Source organism: Condylura cristata, unplaced genomic scaffold (assembly GCF_000260355.1).
Source record: "Condylura cristata isolate star-nosed mole 26May11 unplaced genomic scaffold, ConCri1.0 scaffold00029, whole genome shotgun sequence".
Classification (NCBI taxonomy): domain Eukaryota; kingdom Metazoa; phylum Chordata; class Mammalia; order Eulipotyphla; family Talpidae; genus Condylura; species Condylura cristata.
In genome coordinates this window covers 15,718,064-15,739,120 of record NW_004567130.1, presented here as the reverse complement: position 1 = coordinate 15,739,120, position 21,057 = coordinate 15,718,064, and the positions used below count along the sequence as shown (strand labels likewise).

General features: G+C 36.9%; 1 protein-coding gene across 1 annotated transcript in view; it reads right to left on the bottom strand.

Moving 5' to 3' along the window:
• Positions 1–21,057, bottom strand: part of MED13L (mediator complex subunit 13-like) — a 265,044-nt gene that overhangs the window by 52,010 nt on the left and 191,977 nt on the right. The window contains exons 5-9 of the mRNA XM_004691010.2: positions 7,779–7,924; positions 5,379–5,570; positions 4,803–4,991; positions 2,758–2,920; positions 767–871 (exon numbers count right to left, since the gene is read on the bottom strand). Of these exons, the coding sequence (XP_004691067.1) occupies positions 767–871; positions 2,758–2,920; positions 4,803–4,991; positions 5,379–5,570; positions 7,779–7,924 (795 nt within the window). The remainder of the gene's footprint in view (positions 1–766; positions 872–2,757; positions 2,921–4,802; positions 4,992–5,378; positions 5,571–7,778; positions 7,925–21,057) is intronic.

The window sequence follows — 21,057 nt, the reverse complement described above, 5'->3', positions numbered from 1 at the left end:
AGTGGAACTAAAGGCCAATAGAGGTCCTGTGAGCCTACAGAAGTCTATTACTTACAGCTTCTTAAGGGATGCAGATTGTTGAATGGAGAGCAGTGAGGTCCCTAAAGGCTGGGAGAAGCTTCTGCCCTTTTCCTGATCAGAGAAACAATCACTGCCCCCCCCCCTTTAATAGTTAGAAGGATGCAGCATAGGGGGGAGTTGGTAGGGGGTTCTCATGCAGTTCTAAGTTTATTGGTGAACACATATGTCTTCTCTCTCTGAGAATCTCTTTATTCTCAGAGTAAGGGTGAAGGACCCCATCCTTGTTTGTCTTGTGAAGTCTCCCCCTCTCTCTCTTTGATGCCCAGATCCCTAAACCCAGGATAAGTATCACTAGGCCATTCCATTATACTTTAGAATTTACAACCACATAAACTCTCCATGCATATGCCATTAAGTTTTGGCCTTTTGCCTTCTAATCTGTCTTGTGTTTGTTCCTCTAGTCTTAGAAGAACCAAGACGGGTTAAGGGGAATTTCCCCAGTGTCAACACTACCCTGAAGAAATCTGTGGGAGCAATTTTTTTAACATGGTCAGCTGTCTAATAAGATTCATTTCTGAGTCCTGACAGTAAATTTTTAATATGCCTATGTAAGAAAAGACATCTTTTCCCCGTCTCTACTGAAGGAGAATAATTAAAAGAAAACAAAGGAAGATGTGGTCTGAGACAGTTAGCCAAAATGTGCTGTCACTCTAGCCCATGTTCTCTGACCCCTTCTACTACCTACCTAGAGCAGGAACAGCTGACTCTTTGGGTTGGATCCACAAAATCCCAAGTGGCAGGACTGTTAGCAGGCTCTTCTTCAAGAGTTGGAGTTGACATTTGGCTCCTCCTAAAAAAAATTTTTTTAAATGTTATTTGTATAAACATAAGCTAATATTGATTTCTCTAGGGACCGATATTAATACTACAAATCATTTTACAGGTAGTGGCATCCTGCAAAGACCATTCAGAACAACCTAAGGAACTGTGGCTGGGAAGAGTGTTAGGCTGGGGGAATAACTACTTGCTCTGTGCACTAAAAGAAGCAGGATTCAAAATATTTGTGATTTTGATGTACATTTTAACATAAGCAGTATACAAAGCAATTAAAACACTGTCTGGCACCATTATTTGCTGCTAAAAATGAACCACCTGTCTTGTAGAAATAACCTAATTTTTAAAAATTCTCTTTTAACAACATCTATGTTAAATCTGTCCTTAGACTATATGAATCACTCTTAAAATTCTCATAATTTACAGGCAGATAATGTGAACTAAAATAAACACACATATCTCCTATATAGCACTGATAACTGAGAGCAAAAAGGGCAGGTCAACCAGGCAATATTTTTGTACTGCTGGTCTTGCTATAGTTGATGAGGTAGTGTTACAGTGAAGGCTCTGCCCAGCTTTCTCTTGCTCTCTTCCCTCCCCTGCCTTTTGGGGTCTAACAAATCCAAACTATGTTGCTGGTAGAAGGGTTATGGTCTGTTAAGTGTTGGTATGGGTAAAAGGTTAGAGGCAATAAAAATCAAAAAGGTAAGTGAAAAGAAAATTAATTTGCAAAGTATCCAGGCATTGCAGAATAGAAATGAGAATATCTGTAGCAATTATTCTAAAGGAAAGTACTGTTTTTAAGTGACAGGTCTAGAAAGTGACATTATTTTTCACTGTAATTATTTTAGAGTTTGTCTACTACTGTCACTTTATCAGCCTATTCTGGATTTAATTTATTGAGAAATAAATATATACTATAAATTTGCTAAAAGCTAGGTCCAAAGAACATGCTTTAAACATGTATATAAAACTTTTAACAGTGGTCACTTAAGACACATTTTAGTTGACTCCTAAATGAGTGGACCTTCTAGTCTTGAGACAAGGAAACCCACATTTACTGTATTCCACAGGATTAAAAAACAGGCTAAATGTTTACATAAACCTTGGTAAAAGGAATAGCATTTATTGACTACTATGGTATTATCACCATGCAATAAAATATCTGTTAAGAATAAATGCTCTTTTTCCCAAAAATATGTTAAGAAAGAAGGGTGGCAGGGCAGGAAGGGAGAGAGGGGATTAAAGGAAAGAAAAGAATAAGGGGGGTGGGGGGAGAAAGATGAATGGGAGAGAGGGAAAATGGAGGAGAGGGAGGAAGGGAAGGAAGGAAAGTGAGTTAGGAGGAGAAAAAAGAACTAGATTATTAGAAAAGTAATGACACATTTTTGCATAGAAAACATAGATCATTACTTTCCCAACAGCCCAATCTATACTTTCACAAAACAGCAGCAGGTAAATACCCCATTAGTTGTTATCAGTTCATTTCAAAAATGCACTGTTAATTAAAACATAAGATCAATGTATAATAGAAAATGTTGCAAAGAAAGTTATTTTCTACTGTAAATAGAAGCATTCGTGAATTGACATTAAAGGGAACACCAAATTCACCAATTACTATTCTGACAGCAAGAATCTCTGAGCCAGCTGTGCTAAAACAAAAGTCAGCTAAACGAACAACATGCTAATCTTGAGATGACCAGAAACTTCCTGGATAATCAAGTAAAGTGTCTTTCCTTTAGTATCTTTGTTTTGAATCGTGTATGTTCAGGAAGATGAAATATCAATCCAACGACCTGTCCACGTGGTCACACAACATGCAGCATGACTGACCCTCTTCGTGCATGTAGTAACCTCAGAGATGGCTCCTGAACTATCTCAGCCATAACGCAAAAAACATACTTGGACTGGGTTCTGTTGAGGATGCATTCCTTCCATACTCGATGGACCATATGATTGTGGAGTTTTGGAGGAATTTTCCCCGATCTCTTTGGACTGTGCATAGTTATCCCCCCGTCTTGGGAACCCAGGTGACTGACGGCACTCTGCACACCTCCGCTCTCACCTGTAACAAAGATGAGTTGGCATGTCAGAATTTTCTAAAAAGTCTTCCGGTGCAGACTGCTTATATTTTACATAAAAAACTGTTAATGCTTAGACTCCTGTTCCTGTGGCTATGCTGCTATTCCCTGGCACTAATACTTTATGTAGCTATGACAATAATTTGGTCAGAACAGCTTTTTTCCTGGCACTTTAATGATTATGCTCCCCCTAAAAGTTAGTCATATCAATCCTCACAGCCCCTCGTGAGTAATGCCTATACAGAGGAATTCTTACTTCCCAGGTATTAGAGACAACTCATCAAAATGAAGAAGAGATGTAAACACGCAGTGATGTTTGATTTGTTAAGTGCCAATGCAGTAAATTTCTGGGTAAACAAGCCAGCAGAGGGAGCTTCACATCAGCTGAGCTGAATGGTTGTGTAATATCTGCACACAGTGCCTGAGTAAGAGGAAAAACTTAATGGCAAAGCTCTTAACAAGGTCAAATTTCAAATCTGTGTGTGGAACAGTTTGCATTTATGGCTGACTCTACTTTACAAAGCTCTGTACTAAAACACAAGTTGTTCTTAACATTCTACGTCAAGAGATTAAAAACTCCAATAATTTCACTCAGTTTTCCCAATTATAGTTGCTATATATTCAAGTATTTCTGTTATGGCCACCATGATTATTGGTAACGTTGGTTGTTACATTTTAAGCATTTTACTATTTCTATCTGTATAAGGCAAACAGTGGGGTCAATTTTCAGTTTTAAATTCTGATTCAATTTTTTTTTATCTATTTAATAAAAATACATTGTAGTTTTTACTCCAGGAGAATGTAAAACATCTTGACAGAAATAATTTTTAAGCTCTGTGAAAGCAATTTCTTTCATCTGAAAAAGAAACAAGCAGCCTATAGTGCAAACTAATTTTGGTGTTGGTGCAACATAATCAAAATCCAGTCTAGGAACTGGATGGTTAGGCTTAGTTTTTTGAAAAAAGAATGAAAACAGCAACCCCGAATGCTTACATTTTAAGGAATCAGAATTTTCTTTTTCTTCAGAAGTGTACTGCTATATTACAAATGAAATAAACTAAAGGAGACAAGACTTAAAAGTTCCCTGATTTGGTTCAGGGTGCAAAATAATTCATTTTGACTTTACAATAGATTTTCAAATGCCTATTATAAAAGGAGTCCATGTGAAGAAGCACATGCTAACAGATAACATAGTCCTTCGCACCAATGCTGTAGTGCAGGAAGAGACTGTATACTGTATGTACATGGTATCATAAGGAAATAATTTCTGGCAAAAAGGGAGTTTGGGGAAGGGGAGAGAAGTAAGCCAGTCTTCTGATTAAAGCTGGACTAATGCTTTTTAGTAGCTGTTAATGATTTATCTAAAATGAGTGATATTTGAAATAGACTTAAATAAAATACATATCCGTGCTATTAAACATATATGGAACGCTGTCGGCCAAGCTACCACCATAAGCAGAAGAGGCAAGCTGATCAACCTATCCACAGGAGGCATGAGTGATTTCAACAAAACTAATTAGCCCTCCCCATCTCCTGCTAACCTAGGAATCTTGGTCATTTTAGGGGCAAACTGTATCTTGTCTCCAGACTGTGTGTGCATGTGAAAGAGGTGGTGCATGGCACATCTGTCTAAAAGAGACAGGTATACACACAAAACTTCAGAAACAACTCAACTGTTTAAGTATGGGTAAGATTAAAATTCTAAAGCATATAACTCTGTTTGTTTAAACTTTTCCTTCCCTATTTTGCAAAATTCCCATGGTTTTCTAACCTTTAATTTCTTAATGAGTCTATGCACCAGTTCTGTGGCAAGGAAACCACAGGGCTTTCTGGGATTCCTTCCATCCAGAACATTCCTGCACTCACCTATGACAGCCTGTTCTGGAGAGGTGGGAGGGGTAAGAGGCATTCCACAGTTACTTGGGTCCTTCACACTACCAAGTCCCTGCTGCCCAACTGAAATATGGCCTCCAGCACTGGCAACACTCTGAGGAACTGGGATGTCATTCTGAGAGATCAAAACAAAAGCTGAGGGGTAAACCATCCGAACACCACCTGTAAGAAGAGAGCAGAGAAAAAAGTGGACTTAAGAAAAAGTTCACACAAGACCGTCAACCTGATGATGCAATGGTCACAGTCAAAGCTCAATAGTGAAAATGAGATGCTCACTGAGCACTGCCAAAAGTGACAGGTTCATTCTCTTATAAGTTAATAGCTGTTTAAACATGTGTTCCAACATTATGATAATAGCATTTGTAATACAGAGACCACTGGTGCTTCAGGCAAGTTAAATGTTCAGCATACACCAAGTGTGTCGAGAGAATAAAAAAAGATGGGAAAATTATGAGGTTATTTTTGATGAATCTGAATGATTATCTTTTTAAATTAAGGACGATAAAAAAAGATAGAATAAAGCTCTTCAGGCAAAATATTTTCTCTTACCAACAATTACTTCTACTGCCACGGGGAAATCATCATCATATCCCAACTCCTCCTCTTCTTTCAATTCTTTCTTTTTCAGCACCATTGGGTAGAAATACTGCCACTCCTCAATCAGCTTACGGGTGGCTGGGTCTGACATCTTATATGCTTGGCCTGTTAGCGTGCCGTTTAAGCCATAAGGACTAACCAGTACTAAGTGGGGAAGAAAAACACGTTAACAGATTACAGTGATCATTCCTACTTACTATACAATTTGGTAATTTTTTAAGTTAAGATACTTAATAACTTTTGACCTTTATTTCCTCTTTTTTAAAGTGTAATTTTAAAAAATTGCTCATTGAAGCCCTCCCTGGTGGCGCAGCGGGTTAAAGCATAGCACTAAGAAGCTTAAGCCACTTCCGCATGAGTTCGATCCCCACCTGCCCCGGAGGAGATCCACATGGCATGGCAGACCTCTCCTGACCCGCCTGCTGCTCCCCTCAGCAGTGCACTTCGCTGATCTGCCTGTTCTGCTCCCCACTCTGTCTCTGGTGAATCCTCTCACCCTCCACATCTCTGGCCTGTACCCCAGTTCTGTATGAATAAATAAATCTTTTTAAAAAATTGCTCATTGAACTATTTCTTATTTACATGGCTTTCAAGTTATTGATTTCTGGAGAAAAACAAATAGGGCAGTTAGAATGCTAGCAGACAGCTATACGAGCATGTGCTGCAGAAGCAACCCTATATCACAATATGTACACACTATTTATATGAACACTGAAAATCCGTAACAGAAATTCATTCCATACATTACCCCAAAACTGCCTAAAATTTCCTATGACTTCTGAGATATCCTAAATATCTGGGTAATTAAAAAAATAACCTATAAAAAATACCTCCAGTAGCAGAAAACCTTAATGTAACAAGCCATAAACATAATGCTTTGCTATAATTTCAATTTTCACTATTTTTGAGATCTACTGATGAAACAATTCTAAACTAATTTTATTCAAAGTTAAGGACTGTTTCAGTATCTTATGCCTTGAATTCATGTTCACTGAGCTGAACAGAAAATACTTAGTACAGTGTATAACCTAACCAATTCTTAGCCTTGGGGTTTTTTCAACTATCTGAATAACACCTTTCTCTGAAAAAGATCATTTTTTCTTAATCCAAATTTTTCAAGAATTTCAGCATAGTCATAGATGAGGTGTCACTTTTGTGTGTGTGTGTTCTTGGTTTCTTTATAAGAGCTAGACATCAGGTCATATCAAACAAGACAAGGAAGCTGCTGTTCCTCAGTGATTCTAATGGAACAAAAATACTATCTCCAACTAACACCATTCATCAAAGGCAATTTTTCTGCCTTAGCAGTTCTAGGAAATTCCCACATCAATGTGGCTAATTATGCTATTATTATGATTCAACTATTGTTATCTGCAGGCCAGCACCTACCCTAAAAACATAGCTCTTCCACACCAATCATGAAATAAGCAAGATAATGTCCCACAAAAACCTCCTATGACTTGAGGGGTTTCCGCAACAACCAATAAAATTTAAAATAAGGGTTTTATAAAGACGTGGTGTTCCTAATAGCTTTCCACAAGTAGAAGGTTAATTCCTTCTCCTAGTGACAACTTGTTCCATTATAAATAAATGCTTTTATTTTGAGTGATAAAGTATAGGAGGAAGTCAGATGATCTGCTGGACTTTTATACTCAAGTAAATAAGGCAGTTCAATAATTCTGATAATCCATAATGCATATATACTGTAAACTTCTAAGCATGCAATTTGACAATTGGGCTGTTTTAAATTTTATATTAGTTCATACATGAAATACCCCCAATTACAGCATGGCAAATTTCATACTCTAAATGGTGTTGTAAGGTGGAGAAGACAGATAGGTAACGTGGTAATATAACCATAGAACAACGAAAACCTGTAATTTATAAGATTTGTAAATTAATCACTGGATTATATTTTTCACTTATTGATCTTGTTTTGCTCTGATGGGAATTCTCACATTTTATCCTCTCCACATAACTTCACAGATGATGATGTTGTATATTAGTTTTCAGAAAACAAGAACAAAAAACAGTGAGCTATTCCTACTCAACTGGAACAGTGGCCAGGTGGCCTTTTTCCTTTTTTCTCTAGAGACTGACCACAAGCTTAATTATGGGTTGTGGTGGAGGCCTGTAGGTGATAGGTATGGTGTGGCAACAAAATCTTGAAGGAATTGATCCCATACCTCTAATCACATACAGTGCTATAAACTGATGCTACCTCGCTAAAAATAAATGAATCAAATGTTCATGTAAGATAGTGTCTCATTCTGCAAAGCCTTAGTGGGAAAGGCAGCTGGCTATCTACTTGGTGGGAAGGGGTGGAAAACAAGGAGACTGCCATTTACTTACCTTGAAATGGTGCGGGTGAAGACTGAGCCATGTGTATATGCTCTTCATTGATCAAATAAATTGGCTGGTGTTGGGCAATCTCCACACTTGTGCATACATTACTTTCCCCATGAAGAAAGAATGTGAAAGCACAGGATAAATGTTCACTAAAAAAGAGAGAGAGAGAGAAGCTGAATTCTGCAGTTTGCTAGGAAATGGATGCTCCAAACCAAAACTACAGAAGAGATAAAACATTACGTTATCCAGCAAGGCTTGTCCCTTGTTCAACTTTTACTTGAATATGGACAAATAACATGATAAAACTTGTTAACAAAGTAAATTAAAGCTGTCAGATAAATCTGAAAAACTGGTTATGCTGCACTGTGAAATGTTGAAAGCTATTGTACAAAATGCTTCCTGCTTCATGTGCATAAAGTTTCCTATGTTGACAATAAATTAATAAGGACCAAGAATCGTAACATTTTCCCGACTTATTCTCATGTACTAGTTAAAGCTGGTTTTCAACTGATTCTACGTACATTGGCAAAATGGTTTTGATAAAAGTTGATAAAAGTAATGAAAATTATGCACCAGAAAAAGGTAATTTCAAATTTACTATAAAGGTGCACTCAAATTTGTTAACTTTGGTCCTACATTAACCATAACATCTCTATTTCTCAAGATAATTCATAAGAATGATGAACCAAAAGCACTGTAGGCATGTACCCACCATTTAAAAAATCATTTCCAATGGTTCCCCTGGGTAGCACAGGGTTAAATTCTCAGCACTATGAAGCTATCACCAGCCACTGCAGCATGAGTTCCATCCCTGGCCAGGGAGCTGACCCATGTTGCAGAGCGGGACCTCCCCTGTCTTGCCTGTGGCTCCCTCAGCAGTGTATTTCAGTAGATTTGCCTGTTCTGCTCCCCATTATCTCTGGTGAATCTTCTCACCCTGTTAGATCTGGCTTACACCCAAGCTCTTGTATACACAAATAAATAAATCTTAAAATAAATAAATAAATAATTTCCAAGATATGCTTTCTTTTCAAAAGTGTTCACATCATTCTCAACACACAACTCTTAACACATTAGATAGAGGTTTACTGATTGTGGATTGGTTAGTTTTCCATCTGTAAAATTCAGTGCAAGTTTTTGAACTAATTCCTATTTATGCCTACTAAAACAAGTAGTTAATACCACATTTATTTTTAACATAACTGGTTAGAGTTACAGACAGTGAAAGTCACACAGATAATGTTCTCTTATTCACTGGTTCCCAACTAGGCATGAGAACAAATGAAATGCAACCAGAACTTATTTATCAACTAGTAAGTGCAAAGACTGGTGCAAGGAACATGACGTGACATTGAGTGAAACATGCCCTAAGGGGTATAACAGGACTGATCTGTTAGAATAAAAATTAGAAATAGGAATAAAATAGTTTAAAAATGTTTCAGGGAGGAATGATGTGGCATAATACAAAAGGAACCTGAATAAGAAATCTAAGGTTACCTTTCAGACAACAAAAAGACCTGTATGTGAGAAGTAACAGTCAATTTAAGGTTTAGCTTACTCAACTGAATCTAAAAATTCTGATGAAAACTTCAAAGCAGCATCCATTTAAATGTGCTATATCTTAAAACACACAAAGGAAAGGCATAAATGAAAAAGGTAGGAAATGAATCAATGATCTTTTTTACATTGATAACCTTAAATTAAAATGTATATTTAGAAAGAGAAAAAAAATGTCTTTTTTTTTTTTTAAAGATTTATTTATTTGTGCATACAGAACTGGGGAACAGGCCAGAGGCTCAGGGGCGGCGAAAGGCTTCACCAGAGACAGAGTGGGGAACAGAACAGGCAGACTGACAAGTACACTGCTGAAGGGAGCAGCGGCGGGGCAAGCCAGGAGAGGTCTGCCGCGCCATGTGGTCACCTCGGGGGCAGGCGGAAGTGGCTTTAGCTTCTTAGTGCTGTGCTTTAACCCCCTGTACCACCAAGGAGGGCCCAATAGAAAAAATTTTAAAGATTTAAAAATAGCAAGTTATAGGGGAAGTATAAGTGAGGCCACCGGGAACTGCATCATTTGTGGTAAGTTACTTCACCTTTGTTAGAGTTTCCTAATATGTAAACTCCTTCTCTGGACATATGCTAACCACCCACCCCATCACCAAGCTCTGGCACAGGGCTCCCAGATGGGCCCAAGAAGATGCACTTGCACAAGTGAGGCAGCCCTACTCCTGGAGCAAGGGCCATGAGAACCACTGAACTGATGGGCACCTCAATCCCTTTTCAGTTACAAAATTCTATTTCTTCCACAAATATATAAAGTAAGAAAGCAGGGATGAGGACAGTGACAGGAGAAAACAGAATTCCCCTTGACCTAGCAATAACATCTAATACTTTTATCTCACAGATCAGAGTCAAAATATCCATCATAAAGGACTGGTTAACTAAATCATAATAGAGCCCTACAAATTAATTCTGCACAACCACTTAAAAAAAGAATTAACACAGTGATATGGGGAAACCGCTACCATAAACTCATAAACAGGAAAGGGAAAAACCAAAGTACAGAGCAGTGTAAATAATATACTCTCATTTGAATAAAAATGAGTAAGGGGTAATATATGCACACACAATTTGCTTACACTGGCATAAAATTTCTTTGGATGGTACACTTTTTTTTTTAAAGATTTATTTATTTATGCATACAGAACTGGGGTACAGGTCAGAGGTGTAGGGTCAATGAGAGGATTCACCAAAGACAGAGTGGGGAGCAGAATGAGCCAACTGATGAAGTACACCGCTGAGGGGAGCAGTGGGCAGGTCAGGAGAGGTCTGCCATGTGGGTCACCTCGAGGGCGGGGATCGAACTCATGCTGAAGTGGCTTTAGCTTCTTAGTGCTGTGCTTTTAACCCGCTGTGCCACCAGCGAGGGCCCTGGATTGTACACTCTTAAAAGCCTAGTAATCTTGGATGCCTTTGAGGAATGAAGGGCTGTGACTGGGGGAGAAATAGAGAGTTCATAATAATCTTTTATACTTTTAAACATGGGGCCATATGTCACACAGAAAGTATTGGAGACAAGATCTGAAAGAAAACCCTGGCTTCCTATCTTTGTGCACAGCGCTTGCTGGCCCAACGAGGAGGGCACTAGAGGAATCCATGGTATTTTATCTTGTCATATTTGGCTCTTGGTTGAAGCATGCTGAGATCATCTTTGATTCTGATTCTGTTATCCAATACATTGGTTATTTGACAGGCAAGTCATCAACATCTTTATTCATGTCATTGCTAAAAATGGTAAAAAAAGAGTACACTGAGGATAGAAAAAGAATTGTGTGTCATCTTATCAGATAATTTTCAAAGTTAAAGTTCACCAGGGTACTTAATGCCATCCACACACTATGTCTTGTCTACAAAGGATAATCAAAAAGATACGTCAAACACATTGATAAAACGCAGGTACATAATAACTATCCTATTTATCTGAATTAGAAACCTGCCGAAATATAAATTTAGGTACTTGAGACTTCAGCATCTCTCATTTTACCATTGAGAAAATAGGACTAAAAATATCTGGTTTGCCAATGCTTTTCTTAGACACACAACTGCAATTATACTTGAGATTTAATTTCTTTCCTAAAGCTAGCTTGTCTATAAATGGTGATACTACTGATTTATGCCCATATTAATTTATATTTTTATATAGGCAAATGAGTGCAGGCTTGTGAATGAACACTAAAAACAAAAGGCTGTATATATACTATTATAGATACATTATGTAATACAATGCTTCTTGAGGAGGTAAAGTTACAAGCTCTAGATCTGTTTGCGTTTCTGCTCACCTATCACCCACTTTTACAAGAATCTCTAATCACTCAATTCCATCTACTTCATATTATTTCTCATCATCTGAAAATTGAAAAGGGCTTTAGAGATCATCAAATTTGATGCATTTCTAATTCATTGGGAGGGATTGCTCAAAAGTGTGTGAGGGGAGGGAAGATACAGTATTTAAACTAAGACTTGAATCTAGAAGGGAAAATTATATGAGCAAAGGCACTGAATTGGAGAGAATCTGGCATCTTAAAAAATTTTAAGGCTGTGTCATTGGGAAAATGAAAAATACTAACAGAAAATGAACAAACTGTACCCATGGAAAAGGCAAGGATTATCCAAGTGATTGAAAAAATGAAGTGAGCCTATTCATAAACTGCTCACAAAAGATATACAAAATAAAGCACATAAGAAGAATGACATAGAAGGCAGAAAATGAGATGCCAGATTAATGTGAATATAAATAAAGCTGGTATAGAAATAATAAATAAAAACATTTTTAAACTCTACACTCATCATTATTATAATATAATAAACAACAGAATTCAACAAGAAATTTAGACCATCTTCAACATGTATGTACACAGCCATATGGCATGAAATTTAAATTGGATATATAAAGAGTTGATAGAATTACAAGGAGAAACTGACATCTTTAATCTTTAATAAAGATTTAAAATTTTGGGGGTATTTAATAGAATAAGCAAACTATTAAAACTACAAAAAAAAAAGCAGCACCAGAATGACAAAAATATACGCACTTGAGCATATATGCTTGGCTTTTCAGAAATAATCTATTCTCTTTCCAAGACACCTGAAAATTTGCAAAAATGGACACAGGCAAAACAAGTCCTAAATTCCACTGTGTGATACCACACAGACGACATACACATTCTTTAACAATAGCACAACTTAGCTAGAGGTCAGACTTTATATAAATAAACCCCCTTTGTTTGGAAACCATGGGTTAATAAACAGGAGATCACAAAATATTTAAAATTAACAACAAAGTAATGCCTGTCAAAATCTGAGGGAAATAGTACTTAGAAAATAATATCATTGTGTGCCTAAGATAATGCCTTAAAATAAGAGATCAGCATTCAACTCAAGATGGTGAGGAGAAAATCAAAAAGTAAACTCAATGAAAATAGAAGGACAAAGAGCACATATTAGTAAAATTTTAAATGCAACAGAGAGGATTAACAAAATCAAAATTTGCACAGTCTGAGCCAACACTAAGCGCACTGGTGAGGGACCGTGGGAAAGTGCCAAGCAAGGAGGGAGGAACACAAAACAATTCTGGGAAACAAAAAGAGGAAGTAGCTGCAGATAAAGTAGGAATATTTCTAATGACAAAACTTTATGCCAATAAATGTTCAACACATGAAATAGATACTGTCTATAAAAATAGAAGATTCAGAAAACATTTTGAAAAAGATAGTTATAGGAATAACCAATCTCTCTATTCAACAGTTTCAACAAATGATAAAAAAGGAAAAGTCTCCTTCCTTTTTCCAATGCACAACTTTGACAGCAAATTAGAATCGTTAAAGAGAAAGTCATTTATTTATCACTTTTAGGCATGAACAAAGATGCAAAAATACTAAATTAAACACTACACTTCAGAAAAGAGCCACGTATCTATAATACCACCACGTAGGGTTTATTTTGGAATACAAAAATAGGTTAAGATAAGCAAGTGAATGTAATACAGTACATTATCAGATGATAAAGAACAATCAAAAACCATCTCAAAATAGAAAAAGGGTAATTATAATTCAAAGGATCCAATAATCATTATTTTAAAAGTAAACTTAGCAAATGGGAAGTTGATAGGAACTATCTAACATAAACAGATAAAGCAATTTATATTGTGCAAATGTTCACATTCAGAAGGACCCAACCTTCCTTTTTAAAAAAGTGTCAAGACAAGTATGACCTTACACACATTGATCCCTGCCTTCAAAAACAATGCAATGGAACAAGAAAAGGGGAAAGTCATATAAAGACTGCAAAGGAAGAGGCATTATCTTTATCTGCAGATCATATAATTCTCTTAGATTTTTCTATACACACAAGATAGACTAATACAACTAGTGAGAGAACAAGAAGTGCTCAAGACTGCTAGAGACAAGATCAACAGCATCTGTGCCCTACATACCATTTAGAAAATAGAGTGGGAGAAAAAAACCCAATCCCCTCCCACAAAATAAAACATGGGCAATAGCAAGGAAAGCTGAAAGGGACCTCCAAAATAAATTAGTAAAAGACTTGTTTGGACATTTACCAAAAAAAAAAAAAAAAACCAAACACAAAAACTATAGATCATTTGGTTTAAAGAACAGGAAAGCAGACATAAATCCTTTTTAAAGAGTCATCATATTGCTGGATGTGATTATCATATCATAAGATTACAACCCTCCCCAAAAAGATCTGTGAATTCAATGCAATTTCAACCAGTATGACAGTAGGTTTTGACAAGCAGATTCTAAAAGTAATATAGGATAACAGAGAGTAAAGAATAGCCAGTGTGGTCTTGAAAAGGAACAAAGGAAGAGACTTAACCTGCAAGTATCAAGATTTAGTATTAAATCACAGTGATTATAATAAGGTTGTAATAACTAAGGACAAAAACAATAAAACAGAATAGGGAACTCAAGAAATCAATCCTTCAACAGTTCCCCATCTCACAAAGAGGGAAAAAGAGGGAGGAAAATGGGGAGGGAGAAGAATTAAGAAGACAGCTAGAAATTGTAACAGGGTAAATCCCAGGGAAAAGGAAGTTCCAGATTTCCTGTGTCACCCAAGGAAGAGTGAAGCTGAACAGAGAGGAAAAGCTAGAAAAGACTGAGAAGAATTAAGAGACGAGAGAAGACTTGGCTGAGAAGGAGCAGAGAAAGAGGGAGATCAAGGAGACAAGGAGGGGCACAGTTAGCAGAGACCTGAACAAACTACGCTTGCTTCTGGGCTCAGATTTGCGCTGCAAACTTGGGGGGCATGGACTGAGACAGATATGGGTGAGAGACCTGTGTGAAGGCTGACAGCAGCAGCCTTTATCTTGACTTTATCTCGCTCTTTTCCTTCCACGTTTGCCTGGCCCCTTCCGCCCCCTTCCCATGGTCCATCAGAAGGTGCCTTAGCCCTTGTGGCAGGCTTTCAGGCCTCAGTAGGCCCACTTTGAGCTGACCCTGTTTGATTGGGCATTTACCCATGAGGGGATGGGTTACTATGAGTGCTTCATGTGTAAACATTTAACTATTTTCTTTCTCTTCTCTGTATGGTATACTAGTATTCTCTCTATTACACACTAGTTGTATTAAAGTTCCTTTAAAAAAAAAAGATTTATTTATGCATACAGAACTAGGGTACAGGCCAGAGGTGCAGGGGCGGTGAAAAGATTCACCAGAGACAGAGTGGGTAGCAGAACAGGCGGGTCAGGAGAGGTCTGCCGTGCCATGTGGATCACCTCCAGGGCAGGCAGGGATCGAACTCATGCTGAAGTGGCTTTAGCTTCTCAGGGCTGTGCTTTAACCTGTTGTGCAACCAGGGAGGGCCTAAAGTTCCTTTCTATTAAAGGTCTTATGCATTAGTGTATGTTTTGTCTTGATCTGGCAGCTGGCAGGACCTATTTAAGTGTGTAGGTTTAGGGATCCTAGGGTGCTGCTTACCCTATCCACTAACAAGATAAAAGTTGTTACTGGAGTGTGAAATGTATATGCTGAATCTGTGATTTTATGTTGTTTGTTTTAAATATAGAACTTTGTCTCAGAGATTTGAGTTTTCTTTTTAGAAATCACATTCAAGGAAATAATTACAGTGCTGGAAAACATTCACATTAAGGACTATAGACTTTTTTCTACAGCTTTAGCATTTGTCACTTGTTTTTATTAAATTTTCAACATATGAGAGTGTTAATGAATATAAATAAAAGTTAGATAATTATTTTATGACTAATAAACACCTGGGCTTACATATGCCTGGAATTTATTCACAAGAATGACATTTCAAGTGCCCTATATACACACTATTGATAAGAAATCACTATAGCAATTTATTATAATAAACTGTTTTCAAAATAAGAAATTCTGACTTCAAGTACATAATGTGATTTAAAGAAGCTTAGTCAAGCTTTAAATCCTTTAAAGTGGCCTCTCCGCTTCCCTCCTTTGTTCCCCTCCCTCATCTTCCTTTCTCCTCACTGCCTCTTCTTTCATTTTTTTCTCTTAGTCTCCTCCCTTCTACCTTCCTCTATCTCCACTCACTCTTCTCTGGGTGCTTTATTGTATCTCACCTATGCTATAAGAATATTTCAAAAAGTCTTTGCATGTTCTTAACTATTTCTAAGCTAAAGATCAAATTCTTCCAGAGTTAAACTAAGAGAGAAACCATAAAAATATTTTGTTTCAAAGTAGCCCCCAGGTAAAGATAGCAATGTCATTTTTTGTGAGCAGTCAAAGCAATTTGCTCTACTGTCAAATTGGAGCATTCCTAGACATTTGGGTTTTAAGCAACACATTTATATTTAGAGAAATATAAATGATTACATATAAGGAAAGTATACATGAACATATTTTCCCCTCCCAATCAGTATAAGAAGAATGGTAAAAACTAAGGTCCAACATTAGCATTGGTATGCAATCACTCCACAACTCTCCGTCATCTGACCACACTACCTGAAGAATGGAGCACTTACTGCACAGAAATGCTGCTTCATGTGTCTGTTTTTGCTCATGTAATCCTTGGTATGAAATAACCTTCCCCTATTCTTCATCTAAATCCTACTATTCTTTTCCAATAAATCATCTTTAAAATCCCAGAACAGGAGTAGGTACTTCGCTGGGCAGATCTCCTGCACTGCACTGGACATTGCTCACTCTGAGCACTCCAGTGTTTAAGTGTAGGGCACACATTATGTTTTACCCATCAGTTTGAATGCCAGTACTTAACACAGTGCTTGATATGGAAAGATGCTGCATGATATTTTATATCATTCCTCTAAGATTTTATATTATATCATTCCGCTAAGATTTCCTCTAAGATTTCGGACACTTGACTAGGAGAACTGGAAATAAGTCTGGAATTCTGGGGCATGAAGTAGGGAAGAACATAAGTATAAAACTGTGATATTCCACTCAGGAATATATTAGGGGATGCCCACCTCTAATCTTGAGAACCTCAGACAATCGCTATAAACATTCTTCCAGAGGGAGTCGGCTTGGGGCATTTTACTGACAGCTATGGAGTACTATGAAAATGTGGCTCTCTCTGGGATCCAAGACAGTATATAGTTTGTGGACCAGAAAGGAGAATAGAACAAAATAAATAAGGACTAGACATATAGATCAATGGAGTATTCTTCCAGTAAATGACTTTACAGAGTTCTCTTCCTCTGTGCTCTATTATTCACCCTAAATCATAGGGCCAAATCAATCCTCCTAAAACACATCTGTAGTCAAAACCTGTACTACCCAACGCCATATGACAGGCCCCCATGGTCCATGGAGAAACTCTAAATCGTTCTACTGCATTTCAGCCCAGGCCTTTACCTGACACAACCCGGCCTTTTTTTCTTCTTTTTTTTTTTTTTTTTTTTTAAGTACACTCTAAATCACACTTCCTCCACAAACAAATTCTTACTGAAAGCCAGTGTGGAATGGCTAGTACTTTGTGCATGTCTTACCTAAGTCCCTGTCACTCCACACAATTACCTACATGCATTCTTAAATCCCATCTTCAAAGTCAAACATCACGTCTAACCTTCTCAGGTTATTAGCACTTTCATCAGACACCTCCTTTCTTCTCTGCTACTAAGAGTCTTTACCTCTTGCTTGGCACTCATACCATCAGAAGAATTCACTTAATAAACAAATATTTATTAAGCACACCCACTGTACCACTTTGTTGGATTTATAGAGATATGGAAATAAACAAGACTAGGATCAACCCTTGGGTATTTAATAGTTCTTTAAGCAAAGCACTAAATAACTTCAAAAGAAACAAATGTACTAGTGTGGAACTATGGCACTCCCATGTGCACGGCATGATCCAAATAAAAAGAAACATGAAGAGAAATTCTGGTAGGACACTTCGTTCAAAATATTGTGCCTTCATATTAAATCTCAGGAAAAAATTGCTTCATGATATAACTGTAGTGTAGTGTCTTACCTTAGTTTTTAGCATATGCAAACTTAAATTACAATCTAAAAGGAATGATATGAACCAATGGAAAGGAGGAAAGGTCTAGCAAAATAAACATACAAACCTAAAAATATTACTGTTATAAAATATTATATATTCCACCTTACTGCTATGATTGGTTAAAATGATGTAATCTAAGACATTCACTTAGCAAAACTAAAAATTCCAACAAGGAAAGAAATGTAGTTTTGTTCTCTTTCAAGCCTTATCTCTTGCTACATTAATTCATACACCCAACACTACCATTGGTCAATTTGTTTCCTTCAGAGGATTTGTCATAATTTCCCATTTATTTTGATAGTCTCCCTCACCATAAATATGCCCCCCAAAAGGCAGAGCCATGTCTGTCCCAGTGTCCTCCATGTACGCCAGCACTAGTATAGCTAATGACACACAACACTTACAGTCACTCAACGGATAGATGCAGCTTTAGTCACAATCAAAGATCACTTTTCCTTAGGAAATTCTATCACGAGGGCAGCAAGAATAATGACGTGAATATATTTAAGATGTAAAAAAATCTATTATTACTAGGTAATAATCTATTATTAAAGGAGGGTGATGTAATTTCCTGTGCTAGAAAAGGGCAGATTTTAAAACTGTTTATTTAGAAACAAGAGGTTGGTGCAGGTTGTACCTGTGTGACTGGGAAAAGACTTGCACAAATATAAAGGAGGAAGGATTAGAGTTTAAGATTATTTTCTTACAAAATTTAAAATCTTAAAAAAAAAAGGGGGCTCTTTCACATCTACACTAAGTTTCCAGGATACAAGTATTACATGTGCTTTCAAAAGCATTATGAATATTAATAAACTCCTGTTCTTTTCAGGGTATAAAAGTGTTTTGATAACAGATTCATAATGCAGAACACATTTAGGTAATTTTTTCTAACTGCTTTCTGTGTTATGAACTTATTATCTTAAATTTTTCCAAGTTGTCATGAACCAAATATCTTGCCAGCAGTGATTTGGCTTTACTCTATAGATCCTCATTTGGGAATATTTTGTTAATGTTTCTTTGTAATTTTCTTTTCTTAAAAATATACCACTTTGGCATCCTTCACAAAAGTTATGTTGAGATCCTTTGTCACTAGCATACTGCTCCTTCTCTTACTGGACAGAACTTAACTTTCATCTTCTTTTTGGAAGAGGATGGCATTACAACAGCCAAATAACAAGACTTGATTAAACAAGACTTGATGAAATCAGCTTATTTCACTATTTCAAGTACTTTCCCCTTAAATTATAAGTGAAACCTGATAGATAGCAAGGGCAGTGAAAATGTCCAGGACTTTTTAACAGCACATAATCTTTTTTTTTTAATGAATAATATAATAGTTCATTTTTACATCTTTTTGTGCATTTTCCCATCTCAGTTGTAATCCCCTTGGGGTTCCCATCACCAAATCACCCAAGTGCCATCACCACAGTCCAGTGCACTTTCCTCCCCCCACCACTTTTGATCCCATTCCCCACTCACATAATCTTTTTTTAAATGAAATAGTACTTGGATCCTAAGTGTTACATTAGCATTACAGTTCTACGAATAATCACCCTCTTAAGAGTTACCAACTACAAAACTGCTCAGTAAACAACTTTCCCTTCATATGTGTAAACATATAAGTATGTTTACATGTATTATATATTATACAAATGCAAGAAATTATGATAGATTAATGCAAAATAGTGCCCTTGAGACCAAAAGGACCTTAAGTTATCCCCAGGTACCTCACTTATTAGAAACAAGTGACACTGCAGATATTCTGACTGAATATGTCCTTAAGGCAAAGGCTGGAAAGTTGAGGGTTCCCAATCTGATGGTACAAATTACATAAAATAATTTCCAAGATGCCAAAATAGACACAAGAGCTGTAGTAGTCAGTGATAAATGCTTGAAAGGCAGAAACCAACATATACAAATTTGAAGAAGCTTGTGAAAGTCATCTTATTAAAATAAAATATCTCTTGAGGTTACTAAACTGGGTCAGATTATCTAGTCACAGTCTCTGAACAGCCTTTTGAAAATGCAAAGGGAGTACACCCAGTAGAGAATATGATGAAAGTGGCATTTGTATTAAATAACCCATAGCCACCCAAACTATTTTTATTGCTCACTTTATGCTTGGATTCTTTTTTTAAAGAAGAGACCAAAACCTTTCATCCATTTTCTGGTTACTATGTTTTTGTTGGGGGTATGGGGGGAGAGAGTGAGGGGAAGTGGAAAGATCGAAGTAATGTGGGTAATGGGGAACCACATAATTTTTTCCACCATTTTTTCTCATTAAATGCTAATGCATTATGTATTAATAAGAACAATAAAGATAGTTCCCTTCAAATGACATTAAACTATCTAAGATACTAGGACTTTATCTTTTTTGCTTTGCTTGCAAGCATAAAAAAGCTTTCCTGGTAAACTAAAATGTAGTATCTTCTCAAGTCACAAAATAGATTTATAAAGCACATCTTAAAATCAGGAATGTTTGCTTATCTCTCATAAGACAACCATCCATTATGAGAAATTTTGCCACCAAAGAATAGCCTGTGTGGCAGTCACGGTGAAGTTTATGGCAGCCTGAAAAAACTTATGAACCTCTGACTCCTGCCAGTTCACAGCAGGAAAAATGATCTGCCAAAAAATCATAAGGCCAGTGGGAATTCCACTATGTTGCCATTTATCAGGTGAACAACAGCAAGCAGACTTTACTTACATGGTCAAACAAATAAAAGGGGGAAAAAAATAGAAAATCCACTAAGACTGATCTGGGTGCGTAGCCCTTTTCACTTTCATGATGCTATTTTTCCAAAGTACATTCCTACTCTTTCCATCACATTACATATGAGTGTCAATCCATACTACTTTCGCTGCCTCATTTTACCTATGGTATGTAGACTACCTTAAAGAAGAAAAAAGAAGAAAGGATCCATACTGCGATACTCTTGCACTCTCATATCCAAATTCTAAGTAACTACAGAACCACAGTATGTATTTAGTGGGAGCTGATGTATAAATTAAATAACATGATAAAAAAATATATTTCCAGTCACAATAATGTTTCTAGTTACATTTATTTTCAAGACATTCCTTACTGTAAACAAAGCAGAAGGAAAAAAACCCTATCTGTATGTCTCTATTCAGCTCTGGCAGCTGACACTCAATGTGGCTCGGCATGCTCTTTAAAGGCTTCTTCCAGAATCTTATGTTAGCCGACCAGAGCGGAGGCCTTTATACTTAGCACTGCTGCAACATGTTTCAATCT